Genomic DNA, 10,018 nt, shown 5'->3' with positions numbered 1-10,018 from the left:
ACACGCCAGCAGATGCACGATATATTTACAATTAATGTAAATATATATGTGTGTATGTATGTGCGTGTCAAGCCGTGTTAGAGGTGAGGCTGGCTGAAGTCAGGCCTGGATTCACCACCAAGTGCCGTGGAGAGCTATATTGAGACTGTCTAATGAACTGAACTTACCTGAATAGTCAGAATTTAAATATGCATCACTAAAATCTGTATTTACAGTATAAAGAAGCTTTAGAGTGCAACTTAAATAGAATTTGGAGTGATTTTTTTTTATCATTGCTGATAATTTGATTTCCCTCTTTGATGAAAATAAGTCAAGACAAATATAGATGATTACATCTTTTAATCATTTTAAATTAAGCTGTCCCCATTATGTCTTTTTCTAGTACTATGCCTGCTAATTCTATTTAATGGTCTATTACAATTATCTAAGTCAATTAAAACCATAAGTATAGGCAAAAGAATTCAATTAAAAGGGCCACTGTGGATGGAGTTTTAATGAATCAAAGAAAATTGGCCTAATCTATTGGGTTTATATTGCAACAATGCAGAAGCACCACTACTGTGGGCAGCTGTGGGATTAGAACTTTAATATAACAACATAACACGCTGCCTCCCTCCACTGCTGTCAGCTAAAATCCCTGCAGGACAAACGTCAGTAGCAACAGTTACAGAACTAACCTTACAACAACAAATCTATTTCCAAAACTAGGACATCGTCTGCTACAACAGGGAAGGTACTTCATACGAATTGTTTCATGAGAAAATTCACGCTGTTTGCTTGAAAAGTAGATATCTTTATTTTTATGTCAGATTATTGAATTATTGAAAACTACACCTGTCTCCGGGAACAACTTCCTCCTGTACTCACCAAATACCTGCCTCTGTAGGACAAATGGGTACTGACCTGCTTCACCTCTCTTTAATTCTAACATTGCATTTTAAGTTAATTTAATTGAAGAAATTGTCGTGTAAACAATCTCAGCACAGGACAGAATACTATGCGCCGTTTGACAATTTTATATCCAGGTTGATCTTGAAGACGTCCACGATGTACTTTTCATGCAAATTGTAGAGATCGTGATCTTTTATGTCCTCCTAAATTTTCTTTCAAACTTCACATAAAATGTCTGCCATGCCGATAGCTCACATTGAATTGTTTTTCAAATACATCACATGAAAGAGACGTCAACAGCTATATGGTTACAATGAATGTCAGGGTTACAGTAAACAGACTGTGAAAGAATGTGGCAGTTTGGCTAGCATGAGAAAACAAAAATACAAAAATCAAACTGAATTACAGACAGAAATTAAACTCAGAATAAAGACTGTTGTGATTATTCCCAGAGCTATGTAACTGGTTAAACCGTATCACTGCAGAAATGAAGCACCAGAATTAGCCATGTCAAGGAAAAAAATTACACAGCACATATTTATTTATTTATTTGATTCTGATTCTCCATCATTATTTCAGTAAATACAGGCTTCAGCAAAAATGCACAAATACAGTGAACAAATAAGAGGCAAGAGCCAAACAGCAAATACGTTCCTAAAAAAGCAGGAGCAGGATAATCCACTGTTGGATCACTTACTGGTTTTGTAAAATAAACCTGAAATAACTCTTACAATTGCAGTCTCTTTTGGGCAGTTGGGTTGATGTGGTGATTGTAGATGTGTGTAGAAAGCACTAGGCATCGCGCACAAACATGATGATCAGTCTGAACTGTTACCTTAAGATTTTTTTTTCTCCTTGACATTATGGGTAGTAGCAGACAAAATAACAGTGAGAGCTTGTTTAAATGGTAAATGGACTGCATTTATATAGCGCTTTTCTACTCCTACGAGTACTCAAAGCGCTTTACATTTCATGCCTCACATTCACCCATCCACACACCGGTGGCAGAGGCTGCCATGCAAGGTGCCAACCTGCTCACCGGGAGCAATTTGGGGTTCAGTGTCTTGCTCAAGGACACTTTGATGTGGTCAGGAGGAACCAGGGCTCGAACCTGCAACCCTCCAGTTGCCGAACGAAAGCACTACCTCCTGTGCCACCATCTTCCCCACCTTGTTTACCTCATTGAGTTAGCTGCATGTATCACAACGATGCCAACACTTAGTCACTCATAGCTTAGCATTGCTAATGCATCAGAAGACACATGCTGGCAGCTAGATATTGTTCACTGTTTGAATGTCAGAAGCCACACTTGGACTTCTGTGTCACGAGGAGCTAAATGTGCAAACAGGCTGCTCACTGCTAGATGTGCTACTGGGGTCCAACTCAATCCTGCAGTGGACTAGACCTTTCAACAAGTAGCGGAGTCTTTGAACACCATTGCCTACACATGGAATGCCTTCTAGAATATTCCCACTCTCCAAATACTTTTCAGGCCTTACGATGCCTGGAGGATTGGTGAGTATTTTAAATGGAAAGTCTGCTCTCTGTGGGGATTGATCCTTTGGCAACACAGAAAAATAACAAATGCATTCTCTGTCACTCATACTTTCTCACACACAGATACGGAATCGCTATGACCACTGGCCAGGAGGTCTGTGGTTTAAGCTGCAAGACTCAGGTTCTCTAGAATTAGAGAAAGATCTTCTCTTATTGCTGAGATTATATAGAAGAAAAAACTAGCATATAGTACAATCAGCCTCCTCTTTAGACTTGAACTATTATTCACACAGCTATGTGAAGACTTGAAAGAGGTATGCCTTAGGTTTCTGCATCAATGACCCTCACAGAATGCATATTTGTCCATAAAATGTGAAAAAACTGCTAATTTTTCCAGACCTTTAAGATTGTTGAAAGTGTCTTGATAAGAAATGCATAGTGCCGTGTTTACAGAGAGAAAATCACAATCATAAGCCGCGGGGCTGGTTCCCTTTGGATATATGCAATGAGGTGAGGTTTATTTTTGCACAGATCATATAGGACAGGGGTACCAAACTCCAGTCCTGGGGGGCCGGAGCCCTGTGTAGCTTAGCTCTTTCCCTGTTGCACCACAAATGATTCAGCTCAAGAGCTGTGTGGTAATTAGCACAAGGAGTTGAATCACATGTGTTAAATGAGGGGAAACCCAAAAATGTGCAGGGCGCCAGCCCCCCAGGACTGGAGTTTGACACCCTTGATATAGAACAACCAAAACTCACTTCCATCTTCAGTACTTATACAGTATAATGTTTAAATTAATCTCAAGCATTTCCATGAATCTGTTAAAGTCAACTTCAGTGTGTCTTTTGCCCTTTATATGGTACCCGTGTGTGTCTTTGTAAAGGATAAAGGACAGTTAAAATGTCTGTGTCTCCCTGGGTAGTGCCAGGCTCTGCATTAGACCTTTGCCTCGAGCATCTCCAGGAAGAGTTTGTGCATGCGCACCCTGCCCTGCACTTTGATGCTGTAGAAATGCTGCACAGCCTTGCCTGAGATCTGCCGGAGGAGGGGCAGGGTCATCAGCAGCTTTCCTGCCCTCCGTGGATCTTCTGGGTGTCGGCTGTCCTCATGGTCCTGCAGGGCTTCATGTAGGCTGTCCTGCAGCTTTTCTACAGCCTCCACGTTTTCTATGTGCATAGAATCTGAGAGAGGAACAAAACATGGAGCTTTCAGAGTGAAGACCGCAGCAATGACAAGGTACAGTTCTGCATCACGTCACGTTTACACCGATTCATTGAGAGGAGGCTGTGGTGTTTCTGCTGGCCAAGCCATTCACAGCTATCGGTAAAAGGTCCATGTGCTGGACTGCATGGCCGTCACTCTGGATGTGCTCTGACAGAGACAAACAGCCCCATTCTGGGTTCTCTCGTGTGCTGTGGTCTGTTTTTGCTCCTTTGTTCAATTTAATTTGGCTGCATCCAGTTTGCAAATACCCTGGCCGTTCTTTTTATTCTGTGAACCTCCTCTTTGTTCCATTTTTTGTTTCTGTGTTAATGGAAACTTGGTCCTCACATTCGGAAAATCCACCCCTGTCATTCATTTATGTGGGTTATTTTAAATGACCACATGGGTTCTTTCAATAGAAGGCTTAAGAAAGAGCTTTCTGTGTCCCAAATGCTGTACTTGGCCAGGCCCGCAGTTCAAAGCTCATCATTCTGCTCAACTTACACAAAGGACACCGGAGGAGGGACCGCACTCACCTGAGTTGGCGAGAGCGATGGCTTTGAGCGTGACAAACTCTTCCTTCTCCAGCCTTAGTTTCTTGTACCTGCGCACCAGCTGCAGAATCGAGCCATACAGGTGCAGCAGGCCAGTGAGACGGGCGCTGCTTTCGTCCATGACATAGTCCTCTGCATACACGAGCTCGTCATCACAGGGCAGCGAGCGGAACACTATGCTCAAGATCAGGATCTCCATCCAAGCGCTCTGCAGTAGATTCATCTGGTCTGTCAGTGACAGGTTGGAAAAGCCTGCAGGACAGGGACACAGTGAACACTGATGAGTTATGACAATGTGCGGTTGTGGTGTTGAAGTTATGACTGAAATCCTGTTCTTGTGGGAGAGGTAATGTAGCAGGATTAATGGTTAAAGTTAATGCATTACTAAGCCAATTATCAAGTACCAGCAGGACTGACTGTAGCTATAAACAGGACAGGCAGCTGCCTGGGGCCCCCATATTACATGCTTTGCGGGGGGAGTTAAATGATCATTTGTTTTCTTGGTAGGGAGGCCTTCCAGGTAAGGTCTTTCCTAGGGCTCTTGGAAAGGCAGAGTTGCCCCTGAGCACAGGCTCACAGAATGCACTAGATGACTTACATGGACCCATTCGTACACACAATGCTAGCAAGTTAGAGATTCCGATTCACCATTTTGTGACTAGGAGAAAATTAGAGGAAATCCACTCAACACCAGGGCGGCATGCAGACTCCACACACTGAGAGCGGAGACCTGGACTGGAGGTGTGAGGCAGCAGCGCCCCGGTGCCACTGAAATCACCTGAATGTTTATTACATATGACCTGCTCTAAAGCCATGAATCTACAGCCAAGGGCTGCTAGGCCACTGCTACCTCCTCCTCAGCTTACTGACAGTTGGGGTGGGTGAGACATTTCCCAGAAATATGAAGAGGAAATGATACACTGAAGGAGATGGTAACATCTCCAAAAACATTGTTCCCTTAAGCCGTCAGTAAACCATTTATGGTTCCACTAGCTGTCTGTCTCCCTGTCTCTCATGCCCCTTGTAAAGTCTGATGATTTGAATGGCTGCTTTTTACAAGTTCACTTTTACAGTGCCTTTCAGTCACTTAAAGTGACTGCTTTGGAAGGAAGGTGCTTCCCGTTTAAGAGAACTGCATCATCTCTGTGGTGATGCGATGTTTGTCAGACTGACCCAACACTGTGGGGCTTTGGGGGCTGGGGGGCATTAAAGGGTTGGGTTTCTCTTATCGCGGTGACAAGCGCCGGGACCTGAGACAGCTGGAGCATTCATTAATTAACAGATCGCAATCAGCCTTCGGAGTGTGAAAGGAAGTCAATAAGCATAAGGACAAAGGGGTCACATCAACCAGACAGGGGCCACAGATGGGGCAGCACATCCACGGCTACTGTCCACGCCATTATAACTGCAGAATAATCATGGTAGTGAAGTAAATGAAAAGCTTGCAGTCATATAACATTATGCACTGAACAGCACACATCATAGGTTTAGGTACAATGAGCTTCCACTGGACCAAGCAACAAGCAAACACTGCAAAATCATGCTGGACGCTCAAACACTTTAGCTTACCTGTGAAATTTAAGCACTCAGGAATAATGATTTTACTACAGTTTTGTAACCAAGACAGGGTGCATTACATATCAGATAAAGTTTATATTTTTGAATTTGTTTTCACGGGAAGACAGCAAATATTGTATATACAGATACAAAATTTGTGAAAATGGTATTCAAGATAGGACCCCTGGCGACAAGCGGTTTCAAAAAATGGATGGATAGATGGAATGTCACCACTACTGTTCCTAATTTACATTAATGATATTGACACCAATACATACAGTAAACTGATTACATTTTCAAACGACAAGAAGGTGGGTGGTGTAGCAGATATTGATCTAGCAGCACAGGCTACAATGGGATCTTGATTTAGTTAGCGACTGGGCTGATACCTGGCAGATGAAATTTAACATAGACAAATTTAAGGTAATGCATGCAGGCAGCAGAAATATAAAGTACATAATTAAAAAGGCCAATACGATGTTGGGTTACATCTCTAGGTGTGTGGAGTTTAAGTCAAGGGAGGTGATGCTATGATTATATAATTCCTTGGTAAGACCCCACCTAGAATATTGTGTGCAGGTTTGGTCACCATACCTTAAAAAGGACATTGCTACCTTAGAACAGGTTCAGGGTAGGGCGACGAGAATGATTCCTGGTCTTAGAGGAATGTCTTATGAGGAGAGGTTAGCTGAGCTGAACCTGTTCAGCCTCGAGCAAAGGAGACTAAGGGGGGGGACATGATCCAGGTATATTAGATTCTAAGAGGTCTGGATGCTTTTCAGCCAAATAGTTACTTCAATATTAGTTTACATACTAGAGCTTGTGGCCATAGGTGGATATTGGCAGGAGAACATTTTAAATTGAATTTGAGAAAACACTTCTTAACACAGCATGTAGTTAGGTTATGGAATAGTCTTCCTGTTCATGTAGTGCAGGCTAAAACCCTGAGTTCCTTTAAATCAGAGCTAGAAAAGAGTTTAACAACTTTGAGCTATTAGTTAAGTTCTCCCCAAACGAGCTCGATGGGCTGAATGGCCTCCTCTCTTTTGTAAATTTACGTTCTTAATACAAGAGCTTCAGCCAACACCAATGGGAAGAGTCACACCACCTTGTAACCATGTCATCATGAGGGCCAACCATAGCTTTACCACGTGACATTCCTGTCCACACCTAGGGTCAGCACACAGAACTGGTCCCTTAATGCTGGGTACCAGCACAGACTGAAATGATGAAATCACAGCATCCCTATCAAGGCCAGGACATGCACACCAATAGGAACTTCAGGGATCAGTAGAGAAGGTCCTAAGGCCATTACAGATAGCAGAGAATGAGTACTGGATAGCTCTGGGTAATGATTTACATGGAAAGTCCTCCATGTAATCATCTGGAGCTTACATCCTCTGGCTGTCCTGCACAGGAACCTGAGAGACCACACATCTTCACAGCACACCTTCCACTTACATGCGGAGGCGACTTGGCTAGGCGCTCAGATACTGATGTTAACTCCAGCATATAAGCACTAATCAGCCACACTCACATCATCAGACTCTCCCACATCATCAGCCACACCCACATCATCAGACTCTCCTGCATCATCAGCCACACCCACATCATCAGACTCCCCCCACATCATCAGCCACACCCACATCATCAGACTCCCCCGCATCATCAGCCACACCCACATCATCAGACTCCCACATCATCACCTTCACCTTGGCCAAGCCAAACCATTATGAGCAATATAACCCACCTGATAAACGAAAGTGGTTGTGAGCTCATCCACACTTACAACCATGGAAAGATGCAGGTGGGACAGATTGTATTGCCAGGCTTTAAATTTCAGACAATAAAAGGGATTATTTATTCAATTTATGTCAGAATAAAATCCCTACAAGGAACTGTAAAAACTGTGATTAAGAGCAGAACATTTCAAACACTTAATAAAAATGATCATTATTCAAACAAACACATTTAATTCTAAGAATTTATGGCCTCTGCCTATCAGCGGTATAAACATGAATAAAAGCACCTCTTTGTAATGAATACTGATAATATTATATGCATACAAATAAGCACATTAGACTGAAATAATCAACAAGAAAGCACTGCAGTCATTTGTAGAGTTTCAAAGAAAGCTTTTACTGGGAAATATAAATTTGGAGGTATCCTTGCTGTTCAAGATTGCAGTGATCACCAGCCAGAAAATGAACCTTGAAAAATCAACGAGGATATGTGATAGATTAATTTTATTTGAAAGCTGTAACGCAGTAGTTTTGAAAGAAAAAAAAAAAACGGTCATTGAGGGAAAGCAGAATTCATTTATTAATACATGAATAAATTCATAATTATAAATATAAAACGCCGTATAAAAACAAAGTTTTACTTAAAAAAGGTTAAAATGACAAAGCTCTGAGAAAAGTTTAAAACGTTAAAAATGGGCTGACGGGGTTAAAAGCTTTTAAAGAAAAAAATGATACCTGCCTGTACATCCATATTTAACTTGCGGTCTACCTTTTGAACCTTTCTGCTCATAACGGGTTGATTGGTTATATCTGCGGAGGCCGGAAAGGGGAAACATTCCGCGCGATGCCTCATTCTCAGTAATGCTACCACGGAGGAAGCGTCGTGCCTGGATGTGTTTACATTTTCCTTTTATTCAGGTACGGTATGAGCATATTAGCTCCTGAATTGTTAATATGTTTGCTGCGCTATGTTATTTGTGTTTTATTAACAAGGCGAATGTATGTTGAGTGTGTTTTGGAGCTGTATTGTCAGTTGTAAATTGTTAATCAGTATATGGCTAAGCGGCTAGCTGAAACTTCTTCCCCAGTGGCGGGAACAGAACGACCTGAGGCCAGCTTGTTGTACAGCGTGTGCACTCTGCTCAGGTCAAGTTCAGGAAGGCGCACAGAAAGCATTTGGGTTTTGGTATGTTTGTGGGTGTACTTTGTTACGCATTTATTCGTATGTTCACTTCTTAAGTGAGTCGCCATGATAAGAAACGGATAATACGAAGAGACCAATGCTTTTTGTATTTTTATTTTTTGTTTTCTGTAAATTCTCAATTTATAAATTTAAGGTCATGTTTATAGATTAATAGAGCCTTGTTATACTTACCTGTTACACTTGATTTTATCTATTTTAAGAAAAGTGAGAGATGTTAATGTTTACATGTACAGCAGAATGGAATTACATTCGGAGCTGACAGCTGGATGAACTGAAAGTGCATATAATTGGTGCAATATTTTGTTTTGAGAATAACCTTATAAATGCATATTTAATTGTTGGAATATTTTATTTTGGACAAAACGATGTATCTCTATTTTGAAAATAATACCCATATATTCTCGGTAATGCTGTGCAAACACAGCCATTAAAAAAGGACACTACACTTCTCTTTGAGCCTGATGTAAATCCCCAGTGTCCTGAGTTGGTGAGACCTTAGTAAATAAAGCTCAGGAGTGGTGTTCCATCTTATATTGCCCTCGATGTACAAAATCCCACTGATAACGATATTGAATTGTTGGGGAAAACTATGGTGTGTCCCATGCAGCAAGTTCAGACCGTGTACCCAGCTGCCATTTTAGAGAAACTCAACCATTGCTTTCCCGCATCGGTGAGTGAAGTGAATGCAGAGAGTGAGCAGGTTACTGACCCTTTACGGGATCCACTCATTGACCTGAGCCATCTGAAGTAACCTGAAAAAGAGGTAGTGTACAACATGTTTCGCAAGGAATGCTTCACTTTCTCCACATCTGATGATGACATTGAATGTATAGAGAAACTGAAGTTGAGAATCTCGTTGTAGGACATGGATCCTGTAGCGTGTACTTATCTGTCTTTGCCAAAGCCACTATATAAAGAAATGAAAGATCATCTGCACAACCTTATTGCATAGGGATGGGTTAAAACGTCCAACTCACCTTATGCTTCACCAGTTGTCTGCATAAGTAAAAAAGATGGTAGCTTACGTCTCTGCATAAACTATCGAGAGCTAAACAAGAAGACCCATCCTGATCGACAACCGATTCCTCGGGTACAGGACATCCTTGCTAGTCTTGGTGGCAACTCCTGGTTTTTCATTACTAGACCAAGGGAAGGCCTATCACCTGGACTTTATGAAGGAAGATAGCAGGCCTTTGACTGATGATACCCTAGTATACATACAGTATACAGTTAGTCATTTGAAGATCATGTGGACCATGTCAGGAAGGTGCTTCAGCTGTTGAAAAAGCATGGAACCAAACGAAAACCCAGCAAGTGTGAATTATATAAACGTGAGGTCCGCTATCTGGGAAGGATTGTTTCAGCTGAAT

General features: G+C 41.8%; 1 protein-coding gene across 2 annotated transcripts in view; it reads right to left on the bottom strand.

The window, feature by feature from the left end:
• Positions 1 to 390: 390 nt before the first annotated feature.
• LOC125715056 (steroid hormone receptor ERR2-like) overlaps positions 391 to 10,018 on the bottom strand; it is a 35,592-nt gene continuing 25,964 nt past the window's right edge. For both annotated transcript variants that reach the window (XM_048986280.1, XM_048986281.1), the window contains 2 exons: positions 4,128 to 4,397; positions 391 to 3,569 (listed from right to left, as the gene is read on the bottom strand). In XM_048986280.1, the coding sequence (XP_048842237.1) occupies positions 3,325 to 3,569; positions 4,128 to 4,397 (515 nt within the window). In that variant the 3' untranslated portion in view covers positions 391 to 3,324. The remainder of the gene's footprint in view (positions 3,570 to 4,127; positions 4,398 to 10,018) is intronic.

The sequence above is a fragment of the Brienomyrus brachyistius genome, chromosome 19 (genome assembly GCF_023856365.1).
Source record: "Brienomyrus brachyistius isolate T26 chromosome 19, BBRACH_0.4, whole genome shotgun sequence".
NCBI classification, from domain to species: domain Eukaryota; kingdom Metazoa; phylum Chordata; class Actinopteri; order Osteoglossiformes; family Mormyridae; genus Brienomyrus; species Brienomyrus brachyistius.
The sequence above is the reverse complement of the archived record's forward strand: the minus strand, read 5'-3'. Positions and strand labels throughout refer to the sequence as shown.